We start from the raw sequence: 16,589 nt of genomic DNA, 5'->3' as shown, positions 1-16,589 counted from the left end.
TACAATGGGCTGAAGGGCTGGAATCCGCTAATTGACACTGCAGGCAAATCACTCCGTTTGGGTTCTGCTGAGGGCACTCAGCTCCTAGCCTTATTACAGCACTGATCCAAATTTGGACAAATGAGCTGGATATCAGGGGTGAGCGAAAGTGACTGTCCTTGTATCAAGGACACGTGATATCAAGGAGCCCTGGCACAACTGAAGTCAACGCAAATCAAAGGAAAAACTCTTAACTCGTTGGAGTTATCCATAGCACAAAAGAAGATGGTTGTGGTTGTTGGTCAGTCATCTCAGCTCAAAGGCATCTCTGCAGGAGTTCCTCCGGATAGCATCCAGGCCAACTATTGTCAGCTGCTTCATCAATGATCTCTCCTCCATCATAAGGTCAGAACTGGAGGTGTTCGCCGACAATTGCACAATGTACAGCATAATCGTGACTCCTCAGATCCTGAAGCAGACCATGTTCAAATGCAACAAAATCTGGACAATATTCAGACTTGAGCTGAAAAGTGGCAAGTTACATTTGCACTACATAAATGCTAAGCACTGACCACCTTGAACAGGAGAGAATCCAACCATTGCCCATTGAAATTCAGATGGGGTGCCATTGCTGAATTCCTTATTATTTAAACATTCTTGGGGCATACCATTCACCCTACATTGAAATGGGCTAGCCGTGTAAAAGAAAATGCTGTGTCTGTTGGAAATCAGTAATAGAAACTGAAAGTGCTGGAGAAACTCAGCAGATCAGGCAGCATCTCTGAAGAGAGAAAGAGTTAGCCATGTAAATGATGTCTCTATAAGAACAGGTCAGTAGCTAGGAATCCTGCAGCATGTAAATCTTCCTTGACCTCCACAAAGCCTATTCATGATCTATAAGGCACAAGTCAGGAGTGTGATGGAATATTCCCCACTTGTCTAGAAGAGTACAACTCAAACAACACTCAAAAAGCTTGACACCATCCAGGACAAAGCAGGCCCCTTGATTGGCACCACATCCACTCCATCCACCATGCATGCTCAGTAGCAGCAGTATGTACCATCTACAAGATGCACTGCAGAAATTCACCCAGGCTACTTAGAAAGCACCTTCCAAACCCACGACCACTTCTGTCTAGAAGGGCAGCAGATACATAGGAACACCAGCATATTGAAAGTTCACCTCCAAGCTATGCATCATTCTGATTTGAAAATATATTCCCATTCCTTCAGTGTTGCAGGTTCAAAGTCCAGGTAATCTGTCTCTAACAGCATTTTTGGTGTGTCTATTACAAATGCGCTACAGCGGTTCAAGAAGGCAGCTTCCCACCATCTTCTCAAGGACAACTGGGGATGGGAAATAAGTACGAGAACAGCCAGTATTGTCCAAATTCCATGAATAAATATAAAATATAAGAACCATATCTTCTTAACTTTTGTGTCTTTAAAAACTGTGAACAGTAAGGAAAAATAACTTTCTAAAAACCGGGGAATTACCATGATGGCTATATAATTTCAAAGCAAGGAATTTGTTACCTGTTGTGAGCTCCTGTTTTGTGGCTGTGATTGTCTATTATCTGCAGATGATCAGGAGCTGAGGAGTTGTTTACAAGTGAAGCTGATTGGTTTTCAGCTTAATGAGCCGATTGGAACTGGAAGTTAGTTACAGAGGCATAGTGAGAGAGAAAATCACAGAAGGGTATGCTGCTGTTCAGAGAGGTTGCCTGTTCTCTGCAGTATTTTAAAAAAAGCTCAATTTAAGTTTGAAGAAAGCCAGTTACTATCCCTATATCAGTTGTTGTGAGCTGTGGCTTTTGAATTGATAAATCGTGACATTTTCCGACGGAATCGGTCACTTTATCGTTATAAACCAGTGGAAGCTTCCAAATAAAGTCAACTGAATACCAAGAGCCTGGCAAGCTGAAGAAAGATATTTTCCACTGTTGGAATCGGGAAGCAAAGACCATGAAAATAACTTTATAGTTTTTCTACCTCCACAAATAACCTACTTTTGCTGTATATAAGGGGGGAATTTATAACCGCATGAGAGTTTCAGTCAGTACTTTTAGGTGAGAGTGGTTTGTACATGTTTGCTTGTAGCTGTAGTCTAATTACGTGTAATAATTAATCATTCTCGTTTTCTACAGAAAGTTGCTCTGGACTTTCTACCAATCTTAATCTGAAAGCCAGGTAAATTGGGGTACTGTGTGAACCTGCAAAAATAAAGTAACATTTGGTGTGACTCGAGATTAACTGGTTCAATTTATGGGCATTAACCCAATGAAATTAAAAACATTTCAGTACAGTTGATAACTGCCTACCTAATACATATGGACTGCAGCCGAACCAAAAGGCTTCGTACCTTCTGAAGAGCAATTAAGGATTGACAACACACAATGCTTACACCCCATGAATTAATTAAATATACGAAACTTCAATTCTGCTGTTGTGAATTATGTCATTGTTACATTGTGGGATGTTTGACTCATTGTGTTTTCAGAGCTGAAAAATGTGTTGCTGGAAAAGCGCAGCAGGTCAGGCAGCATCCAAGGAGCAGGAGAATCAACGTTTCGGGCATAAGCCCTTCGTCAGGAATGAGGAAGGTGTGCCAAGCAATCTAAGATAAAAGGTAGGGAGGAGGGACTTGGAGGAGGGGCATTGGGAATGTGATAGGTGGAAGGAAGTTAAGGTGAGGGTGATAGGCCGGAGAGGGGGTGGGGGCGGAGAGGTCGGGAAGAAGATTGCAGGTCAAGAAGGCGGTGCTGAGTCCGAGGGTTGGGACTGAGATAAGGTGGGGGGGAGGGGAAATGAGGAAGTTGGAGAAATCTGCATTCATCCCTTGTGGTTGGAGGATTCCGAGGCGGAAGATGAGGCATTGTGTTTTCAACCAAAGGGTTCTTTGATTGCAATGTTGCATTTTTAAACAATCTCCACCTTCTGCTAGGTTTTTCATGCAGGATGATGCCAAGGAATTGTAGCTAGCAGTGGGGTTTCTTTTAGTTCCTGCTTGTCACTGATTTTGCTCCCAAGGGGTCTAAATATCAAACCCCAGAAGGAGTGACTAGTTGGAAGAATGGTGGTTAATCCTTTGCTGACAGTGCTGCTGCAAAATTTAGATACATGTTTTTGAGGAGAGGTCTGAGATTAAGCCAACGTGTTGAAATTTACTTTTAATACCTTTTGTGTCCACTTGTTGATTATGAAATTAAGCATTTCAATTATTCATATCAGGCCTCTTCCCAAGTGTTATTGTCCACTTTTGTAGTGACCTGTTATGAAGATGTGTGTGTACTGCACTTTTAAGAGAGTTAAAAGCTAGCAGTGACAGCACCAAGTGTTCTCAATATCAAACAATGTATCATGTGGTCCAGCTACTGGGGTAGCTGGTTGCTTGGAAACACCAAAACAGTTTTGAATTAGGCCAATCGGTTTAAATTATACCCCAAAAAGTACCAAATTCCAATCAAGTCTGAAGTGTGTATATTGACAATCTTAAAAGCCAATGACACAATCTGATGCTTTGGTGTATAAGACCAGGGAGAATTGAACAGTTGGGAGGAGAATTGCCAGAAGACCAACAGCTGTAGACTGCTCGTCAGAACTCTCTGAGAGGTACCTGGGGAGCAAATCCACTGACTAAGATAAAGAGAAGATTCGATTGCTGGCTGGTTTTAAAATTTGAATTTTCTGTAAATCTTAATTGGGAGTTTTATCGGACTAGTATTATAGAAAGGAAGGTAAAAGATAGGTTAGAGGAAGGAATTGTAAATAGCTGTTAGTTAATTAATCTCTGTTATACTTTAAGAAATAAAGTTGTTAATTTTTACTTTAAATACTTCTTGGCTACTCAAATATTTACAGATTACTGCATGAGATGAATCTTTTGAGTTGCTGGTTTTAAATTAAGCAGGAGGGTTTGCCCAGTGTCGTAACAGATCACAGAACAGGTGTGTGTTTGAATCAACCAATATTCAGTTTCGAACCGTCGGATTCTATTCCTTCCCAGGTGGTCTGTTAGCTCAGTTGACTGGGTGGATAGTTTGCATTACAGGATGATGTCAACGACGTGGGTTCAATTCCCAAACTGGCTGAGGTTACCTTGACGGTATCTCCTTCTCAACTTCTCTCCTCACCTGAGATCTGGTGGTTGTCAGGTTAAACCACCAGGTGAAAGTGGGTACTGCAGGTGCTGGAGATTAGAGTCAAGATTAGATTGGTGCTGGAAATGCAGAACAGGTCAGGCAGCATCCATGGAGTAGGATAATTGACATTTCAGGCAGGAGCTCTTCATCGGAATGATGAAAGAATGATCAACAGGCTCTTGCCCAAAATGTCAATTTTCCTGCTCCTCGTATGCTGCCTGACCTGCTGTGCATTTCCAGCACCACTCTGATCTTGAGGTTAAGTCTCCACCAGAGTCATCTCTGCCTAATGGGAAATCAGCCTATTGTCCTGTAGGACTATGGTGACCTTTACTTTACCTTTCACTATTCTGAGTTACATTATCACATTGTTGGATATTGTGCATTAAGACCCTAAACATCCTTAAGCATTCCATTTAGGTGACTGAGAGTAACTAACACCGCTGTACATGAGAGAATGCCTGCACATGTAATCATAATTTTTAAAATTTTTCAGTCCAGATTTCCATCACCTTTTGGAAGTGGAAATCTGTTCAAGATATCTGAAGTTGTGATTTTATAGTGGCTGTAAAAACAGATTTCCTTTGTTCTAGATCTAGTTTATTCATGCGTCAGGAAGTCCTTAGATATTAAAAGCACATACATCTATTCTGAGGTCAGGAAATTTTGGAACAATAGGACGTTTGGGAAACCCACTGAAAAATGCACCCTCTTGAAGAGTTTGACCAGTCGGAGAAGCCAGCTGAGGAGTCAGTGAGTGTTAAACATCATGACATCTTCAAAAGTCACTATTTGATGCTGTATAGTAACGTTTTCATGCACTGAATGATCATAGGATGCTGTACTGCAAAGGTAAGCTGGCCATAATATTGACCAGCATCATACTATCCCAAATTGGGAGGGAGAGTGCTTTAATGTATTCAAAGCAGCTGACAAATATTTTGGACTCAACTTGAATGTCATGTACAATTTATTTTTTAAAAAATGCCCTGCTATTGATTGTTAAAAAGTTTTAACAACCACCTTCTTCTCAACTCACTACCACCTCCACTCCATTGACTGACAGTTAACCTTCTTTGAAATGGAAAATACACCATGTGTTCCTTCAAACTCAGGTGATTCTGAAAGTTAATGTTTTAACAAGTATGTACATTATGAATGTTTGACTGTGTTCTAAAAGCTGAGGAGTGCTTAGCTTCGTATATGAAAGGGGTAAGGTTAAGGGACTTAAAACTGAGCTGGGCCATTATCCTCAAGGGCTGAGATGGGCATCCTGACTAGTCTGTTGTCGCATCTTGCTGGGTAGCCCATTAGAAAACCTCACTATACCTGTTGTTATCCAAAAAGTTAAAGATTTTATAAAAGTGTGCGAAATTTCCTCAAGCTACCTGTCTTTATCAGCCCAGTTTGTCAAAGCACGAACCACAAAAACACAAACTGTTCTTAACAGAAATGACTATTTATTTGACATAAATAGATTCCAGCTATAGGTAAATAACTATGAAGTGTTGACATATAACTAGTAATTAAAATTCTGACCCCTTTAGAAAATATCCTCCCCTTACACTCTCATGTAGACAGACCCATCAAAAAATGAGTGTTATGCATGGAAGGAGATGCTGGCAAGGCAGTTCAATGGTCCCTGTCCACAGGGTTCAAGAAATGATTCTATTCACTTGTTAAGCCATGCTGTTCCTCGGTCTGTCTTCTATAGATAGTTTCATGTGCTTGCAGGAGGCACAGAGCGACTGGTCCACAACTTATAAAGTCTCTAGCTTATTGGGGTAAAAGCCACAGTTTGCAGTAACTGGTGAGGGAAAATAAATTGGATTTCTTCAAGCTCTAGGTATCTTTGACTATAAAAAGACAGACACGTCCCATTCCAAAGGTCCATAAGCTTCTGGCTGTACAATCCATACCCACAAGCTGTTCAGGTACCTGGGAGCTAATCACATACCTGTTGGCAGACAGAAGGCCTTTGTCATTGATAGCTGCTCATCCGTCCACACATCAATTTGTTGTCACCTTATACATGTCTGCTGATGCCAGTTTGTCTATAATTAAACTTAATAACAAAATCCCAGGCCAGGTCAGTTCTGTGCATTTTGGAAGCTCATGAAGACAATCATGGCCAAGTATGAAAATAGATGCAAAATTGATTTACAGCAACTTGATTGATTCAAATGGTAATTGTTAAATATTGATATTTATAAGTTGAGCAGAATAAAACTGGTAAGTATGCATAAAAATTTCCACAATAACTGAAATATGACAGACAAGGAAGTACATGCTGCATACAAAAGCTTTGCATGGATGTATAGCAGTGACTCATTTCATGAGCAGAGTGCAAGCAGATCTAGTGTGATCTGCAACATTAATTGAGTCTTGCCAACTTCACTTGGCACTATGTAATCATTGGCCTGACACCAGATCTGTAGATTAGCTGAGCCTTAGCATAGCTTATATTGTGGGCAAATCACCACAATTTGCATTTAATTTGACTACTTATTAAGAAATCTCACATAAGTACCGAAACAATAATTCAAACTTTATTGCATTTAGCAACTAAATATAACACCCCTCAATGAAGCAAGTGTAAGCATGCAATGCACCTTTCTATTACCCAATTAATGATGAAATCTGGCCAGGAGTTTAACCAATGATGGCCTGTCTCTGGAAGTTTCCAGAGTTTGGTCCTTCTGCGTGTTGTTCTTCAAAGTTCTGCAATTGTCTTGTGTTCTATTCTTATACAGATTTTCATCCTTTGGTCTCTGAGGTGATATATTGATGATCTTTTCAAAGTCTGTCCATTATTACAATCTGCAGCTTGCCTTCCAACCAAAAGTAACTTCTTTGTTTTTTTTACATTTGGCCTTAACTGTCTGTTTGACGACGCAGCTTTCCTGTGATTAACTCCTTAATTTCTTCTGCAGGACAATCAGTTATGCTTATAGTATAAAACATCCAGTTTATCAAGCAATCTTGTCTATGTAACCTCCACTTGCTTTCAATTCCTGTATATGTTTGTCCTTGTCCTTTAATAGTTTATTCCAGACAGTGTTATTACTGATCCTTTTTGAGTGTAACAGTTTATCTTTGTTGATTCATTCAATCCCATGAACAGTTATTAAAGTTCTGAAGTCTATAATATCACACTTGGGAGTAATTAAATCCGGTTTGAGTAGTGTACAAATTACAGTTCTGTCTTTATCACTGCTTTCATGATCCACGCACACTTTCAGCAAAACTTGAAACACAGGAAGCACTAATTATCTTAGCAGCAAACATTGTAATTTATGTTATTGCAAAGGCACATTACATCTTTTTGGTAAATAGTCATTTTCAATTATTTTGGCTAAACATTACTTAATCTTTTGCATTCGCTTGTTTGTTGCAGTGAAGATAGTAAATAGACTCTTCAGCATCTGAAATAGCTGCATTGTGCGCAGCTGCAGAGATTAATAAATAGAAAGTCAGTGGAGCATGTGGAGAAAGCTGCATGAATAACAGGCAGTGTAGCTCATGAAGGTGTCGTGGGTTAAGTCTTGAAAAAATCAGAGGCGTAGACTTTCTCCAACAATGCTCCCCAGATACCAGTTCTTAGGACTACAACAACTGCAACATGAACTTCATTGTTCTCCAAAATAAATTGAAATTGCTGCTTCCTTTTGATGTATAATACAACACTTATAGGATTTAATGGCTTGAGGGTTTAATGATTTCATTATTGCTAACTTACTTAGCTTAGTTGTTCTTGTGTGTTTATTCATCAAGTGCTATTAATATATAGATAACTGTTTTATTTATAATTTTTTTCAATCGTGTTCTCCACTCTATTGACTGTTAGTCATTGCATCAAGGCAACAGCATATCTGAGAAGCCTAATTAATGATGGTTGCAGTCTGTTTGTTTGGCCTTAGCATGGTGAACATGTGGGCCCAAATATGTGGGGGCGGCATGGTGGCTCAGTGGTTATACTGCTGCCTCACAACACCAGGGATCCGGATTCAATTCCTGCCTCGGGCAACTGTCTGTGTGGAGTTTGCACGTTCTCCCCGTGTCTGCGTGGGTTTCCTCCAAGTGCTCCGCTTTCCTTCCACAGTTCAAAGATGTGCAGGTTAGGTGAATTGGCCATGCTAAATTTCCCATAGTTTTAGGTGCAGGGGTAAATGTAGGGGAATGGGTCTGGGTGGTTTGCTCTTCGGAGGGTTGGTATGGACTTGGTGAGCCAAAGGGCTTGTTTCCACACTGGAGGGAATCTAATCCAATCCTGATCAGGTGAGGTGGAAAGTTTAAAGGAGATGTACAAATAAAGATTTTTACTTAGATGCCTGGAATGCTCTGAAAGGAGCAATGGTAAAAGCAGGTGCGATTGCAATGTTTAAGAGGCATTCAGACAGGCACATGAACAGACAAAGAATAGGGGGATATGATCCATGTACAGACAGGTGGGATTAGTTTAGAATGGCATCATGGTCAGCACAGACATGGTGGACCGTAGGGTTTATTCCTGCACTGTACTGCTCCATGTTATATGAATGGGAATGGATTCCAATCCTGATCAGCCATAAAAAAATCCACACTTACCTTCTGAAGAATTCTCATTGTGGACTCTGAGCCAAGTAAAGCAGTTTTAGTCCAGACCAGGTAGCCATATAGTGGATGAGTGTTGTAACCAGAGTGCCAAATTCAACATTCTGCCATGTTTCAGGTTTAAAAGGTTTTGAAACACTGTCACACCTACTGAGGAGTACGTGCATGAGATCAGTGAGGGGTGAGAGTGGCAGCTGGGTTTAGGATACCGATTGGGTGACAAGTGGATGCAGGATTTAGGTGTGAGGTGTGTGAGGAATTGATGTGGCACTTGGCTGGGGAGTGAAGTGGCAGGAGGGTGAGGGGGTAGGATAGGGTTCCAAGTGGATGATAGGGTATGATGGCAGGTCAGTGGATCTGTACTTTGGATAAGTTGGAAGGGGTTAGATTGAGAGGGGTGAAATTTTGAATTTGTTGGGACAGATCTGGTTGGAGTTCTAACTGGGAGGTGGTAATGGGAGACTAGGGGGCAGTTGGGTGATTAGTGTTAGATGTATCGGGAGTTGGAACGTGTTGGTGTGGAGGTGGTGTAGGCTGTATGGAAGGCCGGGGGTTCTAGGGAGCCAGGTACTGAGGATGGAGCGGGGATTTCAGTTTGGTTTCTGGCAGGGAGTTGTTTGAACTGGGGAGGGTATAAATGCCTGGGAATGTGTGATCAGGTTAAGTGTAGTTGGGGTTGTCAATTCTGGGTTGGATGAAAGAGTCGGTGGTTAGATTGGGTGTGGTGGGAAGGATCAAGTCTTGGGTGTGCAGTTGCTATCAGTGTTGATTTAGAGGCATTGATTTAACAGTTATCCAAGAACAGGGACAAGAATCATAGGCTGTGGTCCTGTTCCCTACCTGGACCCTAGTTCCACCTGTGATTCTTAAACTGAATACAGTAGCTCCTCTTCCTGACCCAAGCATAGCAAGCCCCTGGGGCCAGCTATTGGCTCCTGATGTACCAAATCTCTTCAAATCCTCCCACCCCCCCCAAAAAAAAGGGAAACAGCTTCTCAAATCTACTTTGATAACTCAAGTTTCTCATCTCTGAAATCATTCAAGTAAACATCTCTTGCTGTCTCCAGAGCTCTTGTACTCTTTGTCCCTATTGGTAAATCAGATGATACCACATGCTTTAATAACTGCTCTCCCCACCTGCCCTGTCACCTTTTAACGACTTGTGCATATACACACACCCAGTTTTGTCTGCTCCTCCACATTCCTTAGGATAGGATCCTTTCTTTTATATTGTTATGTCCAAGTTATTTCCACTAAAATATATTACCTCGCACTTCTTTGTGTTGAGCTTTATCTGCCACCCATCTGCCCACTCCCCTAGCTTAGGAGAAAGTGAGGACTGCAGATGCTGGAGATCAGAGTCAAAATATGTGGCACTGGAAAAGCACAGCAAGTCAGGCAGCCTCTGAGGAGCAGGCGAATCAATGTTTTGAAGAGCTTATGCTTGAAATGCTGACTCTGCTGCTTCTTGGATGCTGTCTGACGTGCTGTGACTTTCCAGCACTATACCTTTTCACTCCACTAGCTTGGCAATGGTCTTTTGAAGTGTTGACTGGCACAGATGTGATGCGCCACAGGCCTTTTTCACTGAATCCCTACTGTGTGGAAGCAGGCTATTTGGTCCATTGAGTCCACACTGACTTCCTGACGAGCATCCCACCCAGTCCTTGTAACTCTGCATTTCCCATGGCTCATCACCAAGCCTCCACATCCCTGGACACCATGGACAATCCACCTCACCTGCACATCTTTGGACTGTGGGAGAAAACTGGAACACCCAGAGAAAACCTATCCAGACACAGGGCAAATGTGCAAATCCTGCATAGAGACTTGCCTGAGGGTGGAATTGAACCCAGGTCCCTGGTGCTGTGAGGCAGTAGTACTAATACTGAGCTATCCTGTGCAGTAGATCTCTGACTCTTAAGTTCTACATTACTTCTAAGTTTTGCATCATCTGTACACTTCGAAATTGTTCCCTGTACATATTCAATTGCAATCTGAGATTTGGTAATTAGGTATTTACTCATTGGAATTTAGAAGAATGAGGGGGGGAGGGATCTTATAGAAACATATAAATTTATGAAGGGAATAAATAAGACCGAAGCAGTGAAGTTGTTTCCATTGGTGGGTAGAAACACGGTAAGATGAATTGGCACAGCTGACTGTGCAACGTTGTATACATCCTGTGTGCCTTGCAGAGGATCCATGCTTCCTGTCTTCAATCTTCATTCAAGTTTTCTCAATTTGTGATCACACTCTTGCATTAACATTTACCATTGTAGGTTGTTTTGTAAGCATTTCTCATTCAGCACATTGGCTGCTCACAGGAAACCTCTTCCATGTAACTATCTACAGTCTCTTTCAGTTCTGTTAGTATCTTGTTGTAATAGATTTTGAAAAAAAAAATCAACACAATGATTTATTTCCAATATATGAATTTATTTATTTTCTGCCTCTTATTCAGTGATATAACTGCAACTTTTGTTTTTCAGTTATTGGAGTGCTTCAGGATTAACCCTTGGACTTACCCATCCAACTCTGAATGGTGGCTTCACCTGAAGGAGAAAATGAAAGACAATGAAGAAGAATCCAAGGTAAATTGGCAAAACTGTTGAATGATATATTTCTATTGCAAATGATTGTCTGAATTAATACAGTTCTGTATATTGATGGAAAGATGTGACTTGTGTCATTTATGCCATTCATTATGGTTAAATTTCTTAAACTACTACTAATTTAAATAAATTGTTCACAGCAGCCTGGGAGGATGTGATTAAAATGTCAGTTTTGATTGACATTTGAAACCTCATTTGTGTTTCTTCCTGGATCACAGAGTGAAGTGTTCCAACCAGCAGAAGGCTACATTTCTGAGGCGAGAAAGACTGATGGAAAATTCTAGCAGAAAGATTATGATCTATTTAAGATATGAGCTATGATTATTCAGTTTATTTTTAATTTGTGGGTTTGATTGACACTTTTACATTGAGTGTTAAGACGAGAATTGAAATATTTCACACATTTTCATTGACAGCTTAATTTCTATTTGCATGAAAGAATATTCTAGAGGTTATTACCAACTCTTCTTCAAGGAAAATAACATTGGCTGGAGAAGTAGTGACAATCTGTTAGCATTAAGAAACAAGTGGCTACAGGTGTGGCGGAAAGAAACAAGAGTGTAGAAAATTTTGAAATACGCTCAGAAATAAGAGAGGCACAGCAGGGTAATGATCACCTGAATAAAAAAATTATGTTTTCTATTTCTATTTTAGGGGGGCATGATAACTCAGTAGTTAACATCACAGTGCCACGGATCCAGGTTCAATTCCACCTTTGGGCGACTTTGTGTGGAATTTGCATGTTCTACCTGTGTCTGCATGGGTTTTCTCCCACAGTCCAAAGATGTGCAGGCTAGGTGGATTGGCCCTGGGAAATGTAGGGTTACAGGGATAGGATAGCGGGGTGGCTCTGGGTGGGATGCTGTTTGGAGCGGCAGTGTAGACATGATGGGCCAAATGGCTTGCTTCCATACTGTAGGAATTCTATGACTCTGTGAATAGCTCTTTTTTGGAAATCAGCAATTATTGAAATTGTGAACCATATTTTAAATGTCATTATAAATTAGTTTGCTACATTATTCTGTACTGGCCATTTTGGTAATCCACATGGGAAATCTAGTGCTTTTTACTGAGGGGTAGTTAAAAAGGTTATTACTCAGTAACTGCCCTGACTGGTAACTATATGCCATAAAAAAGAACACTTTAAACTACAGTAATGATCTAACCAATCGATAAAGAAGAAAAGCATTTATTTAGAAGAAGTCATCACTTGCTTCAGAAATGTTTATTTAAGTGAATCAAACAAAAGTGTTACTTGCAGTAAGATTGCCCAACTGGCGCTGAATAGTGAGCATTTAATTGAATCTCCATCATGTTTACTGAAATATCAAAGTCGGTGAAACCACACTTCTCGGGTAGAATGTTTGAGTTGTACTGCAGTTGGATGTGGTGGAGGGGGAGGAATGGGGTGTGGTATTGGTAGGCACGGATACAGGAGGCCTGGCGGATTGGGGCTGCCCAGTGAGGTGCTATTTGGTCCGGATGTTCCTAACTCTGGCCCGTTTTAAGTCGTGTCCGGTTTGGTGGGGTGACAGTTAACTTGGCTGCACGCCCACAAGCAGCCATTTAAAGGGCCAAGTTTTTGAGGCCAGCTGCAGTGTCCGGAGCTGAACTAATGCAAGGATTTGGTCAGGGCTGAGGGGAGCACTTTATACTGTATTTGAACCTCTCACCATACCTTCAGGAGCCAACATTCTGTGATCTCCATATCCATGGTCATAGGTCTCCCTATGGAGTGTCTTCCACCATAGTCATCACAGGTTGTGGCCAGTTTTGAAATTCATTTCAGTGTAACTCAGGTGATCTTCCGTTTTGGGGCAACAGATCACACTTTCTCTCTCGCACTCTCCCTCTCGCATTCTCCCTCTCACACTCTCCCTCTCGCACTCTCCCTCTTTGTCTCTCCATTCAACCCCTGACTGTGTGGCTCACTGTTCTCCTGACCCTCCAAGTTTAGGTACCTGCTTGCCATGTTTAATTGACACCAGACAGCGGATGCAAGGGAACACCAGTGCCTATAACTTTCCCTTCAAATCACATACCAGTCCAACTTAAATGATATTGCAGTTGCTTGATTGTCACTGAGCCAATGCTGCCCATGACCTATGAATGAATAAAATATTTTGAACAGTGAGTCCATCTTTGGCCATGTCTGTCAATGTCACATCATTTCACCTGAAAACGAAAATTCACTCCTCAAAATCTTTTAGTATTTATTTCTATCAAGTGGAAGTACGGTCACATGCAGATCAGACTGGGTAGCAGGAGCAGGTCTTTTGCCTCGTAAATCTATTTGGATTTCAAGAGTGGTCCTGCTGCTTTAGTGTCATTTAAGTAGATGAGCTTTTTGGAATTGAGTCTCACAACTTTACGACTTCATGTTGGCTTTAATTTAATGACCTGTAGATTGTTGGATCAGTACAGTAGCCACCAACATTGTTACATCCTGTTCACCTCAATAGGCACTGAAACTTTAGTTTAACATTTTATCTGTAGGGCTGCACCCTTGGCAAGGGCAAACTCCTATCCCAAAGTATTATGATTTGGTATCATCTTAAATTATGCAATCATTTGTCAGTTTGGAGGATGAGTTTTGATCAGTGCACACAGACTATACTGGACCCTAAGAACACACTTGCTTCAACGTCTTATCTGAAGTGAGTTTCTAATAGAACAAGATGCTACCAATGATCATGAGTTTACACAGTCCTCAAAAGGCTCATGATGTAATATCTTAGCCATGGTAATAAGCGTCAGTTGGCTACTTGTCACCTTATATCAGAATAGATTATTACTTGACGAATCAAGATTTTCTGAATTCCAGGCTTTGGCTGCACAGAAAACCCTGCCCATGAATTATTACACTGTGTTCCACAACATCCAAGCAGTGCTACCAGAAGATTGTATTATAGTCAGCGAGGGTGCCAATACCATGGACATTGGACGTACAGTGTTGCAAAACTACCTGCCTAGGCACAGGTAATTATTCCCTTAGTAAATAAAGGGTCAAATTAATACTTAATAAGAAGAGCAGTTTTAGTTATTACCAATTGCTTTGTACTTCTGCAAAACTCTCGATATTTTGTCCAAGTCATTCAATGAAAGCTCCAGAGGAATCAATACTGGATAGAGCTGGGTGTGAGACCTCATTTCCTCACTCAGGAGGAAGTCTTGGCTCAGAGAGCTGCTGGCTAATCCGATTGAGGTTGGCAATCCCAGCAGCCCCACAGGAAGCAATGGCCAATGCTGGGACTACATCCCACAGGTGTAAGTGCTGGGAACCCTGGGACCAGGTAGGGAGAGGGATCTTAAAGTGGTGACAGCTGGAGACTCCTGGAGTTGGGTGGTGTCTCTGAAACAGCAAAAGCATGGGGAGCACTTGAAGGTGGGTGAGGGCCCAACTGTGAAATCTATTTCTACCATATGATCGATCGTTCTTTCTTTCTATCGTTTCCTTCCTTCCCTACTTTCTTCTTCTTTCCTTCCTTCTTCTTTCCTTCCTTCTTCTTTCCTTCCTTCTTCTTTCCTTCTTTCTTTTGTTCCTTTCTTCTTTCCTTCTTTCATTCTTTCTCATGTCAGAGTATTTATGTTACTGAAGTAACTATGTTGGCCAAATGGAATTTGATTCTCAAATGCTGTAGTCAATACAATGTCCTCATTTGGTTTAACGTTGTATTTGTGTTCCGAGTGAATTGATGTCACAAAAATAAATGGAATGATTGAATGGAGGGAGGGAGGGAGGGAGGAAGGAAGGAAGGAATAGATTTCTACCATTTGATCGTTTTGGATGTTTGTTGTGACATCAATTCACTCAGAAGCCAAATACGACGGTGAATCAAATTAAGATGTTGCCTTGACTACTGCATTTTGAGAATCAAATTCCATTTGGTTAACATAGTTACTTCAGTAATGTACCTATTCTGACACAAGAAAGAATGGAAGAATTTGATCATTCTGTCATTCTCTCTTTCTCCCATTCTTTCTATTGTTCTCTGTTCCATTCTTTCTGTTGTTCATTCTTTCTTTCTCTCTTTCATTCTTTTCTTCCTTTCTCATGTCAGTGTATTTATGTTACTGAAGTAACTATGTCAGCCAAATGGAATTTGACTCTCAAAACGCAGTAGTCAATGGAATGTCCTCATTTGATTCTCTGCGGTGTTTGTCTTCCAAGTGAATTGATGTCACAAAAATAAACAAAACGATCAAATGGTCAAAATATATTTCCACTATTTGATTGTTCTGTCATACTTTCTTTCTCCCTTTCTTTTTACAGTTCTCTCTTCCTTTCTATCATCCTTCCTTCCTTCCTCCTTTCCTTCCTTCAAGAGGAAGGTGCCTCTCTTCCTGTTCCCATTCATGGCCTACGCAGGAACCCTGCTGGGTTTCCCCCAACTTCCACAGAATTGTGGCCAGGCAGGACATTGCCGTTCAGTGGCTGAGGTCAGATGGCAGCCCTGAGCTGCAACATGACATTGGTGTCTGCTCCTGGAGTCAGTGCCACGTGTGGACCTTGAAGCTCTGTGCAGCCGACCAGTCTGGTGTTTAATAGCGGAATTAGGAAGCACATTTCCATTGAAAGGATGGTGGAAATGTGAATTGTGCAGAAGCCACTCCCACTAAAATGTGGCAGATATCAATTAATCATCTTAAATCTGATCTCAACAGAATTTTGCTGGACAAGGATAGATCAGTATATAAACCAAAGACAGGTAGACGGAGTAATGATGCATATCAACTGTACAGAGGAAACTCGATTATCCGAAGGACACAGGCGAGGAGTATTCCCTTTAGTTAATCGAATTCTGGATAATTGAATGCCGGATAACATAGTTTAGCCAAACATTGGGATCTTGCGATCTTGCTGGATAATCGAGATCCCTCTGTATTCCCAATGAATACCAGAACAGACGGGAAGCATCAATTGGCCATCTTCCATGTTTCCATTTTGTATTTTCTCAAACTGTGTTTATATTATTACAACTAAAATCTATAAAAGGTTCTCCCTGATGATCTTGTTTTAGATTGGATGCTGGCACCTTTGGCACCATGGGTGTAGGTCTAGGTTTTGCTGTAGCTGCAGCACTGATTGCCAAGGATGAGAGTCCCCGAAAGCGGGTTATCTGTATTGAAGGAGACAGTGCCTTTGGCTTTTCTGGCATGGAAGTGGAGACAATATGCAGGTAATGCAATAAACCTCTGAGGGTATGAAAGAATAGACCTTGTTATTGGTTTGTATGCTTCAGTACTGGAACTGAAAATG

At 41.2% G+C, this 16,589-nt stretch overlaps 1 protein-coding gene across 1 annotated transcript in view; it reads left to right on the top strand.

The window, feature by feature from the left end:
• The window catches only part of hacl1 (2-hydroxyacyl-CoA lyase 1), a 107,514-nt gene that overhangs the window by 70,826 nt on the left and 20,099 nt on the right, over window positions 1-16,589 (top strand). The window contains exons 12-14 of the mRNA XM_043690167.1: window positions 11,207-11,308; window positions 14,154-14,308; window positions 16,351-16,509. Coding sequence (XP_043546102.1) covers window positions 11,207-11,308; window positions 14,154-14,308; window positions 16,351-16,509 — 416 coding nt within the window. The remainder of the gene's footprint in view (window positions 1-11,206; window positions 11,309-14,153; window positions 14,309-16,350; window positions 16,510-16,589) is intronic.

Source organism: Chiloscyllium plagiosum, chromosome 5 (genome assembly GCF_004010195.1).
Source record: "Chiloscyllium plagiosum isolate BGI_BamShark_2017 chromosome 5, ASM401019v2, whole genome shotgun sequence".
NCBI lineage: Eukaryota > Metazoa > Chordata > Chondrichthyes > Orectolobiformes > Hemiscylliidae > Chiloscyllium > Chiloscyllium plagiosum.
The sequence above is the reverse complement of the archived record's forward strand: the minus strand, read 5'-3'. Positions and strand labels throughout refer to the sequence as shown.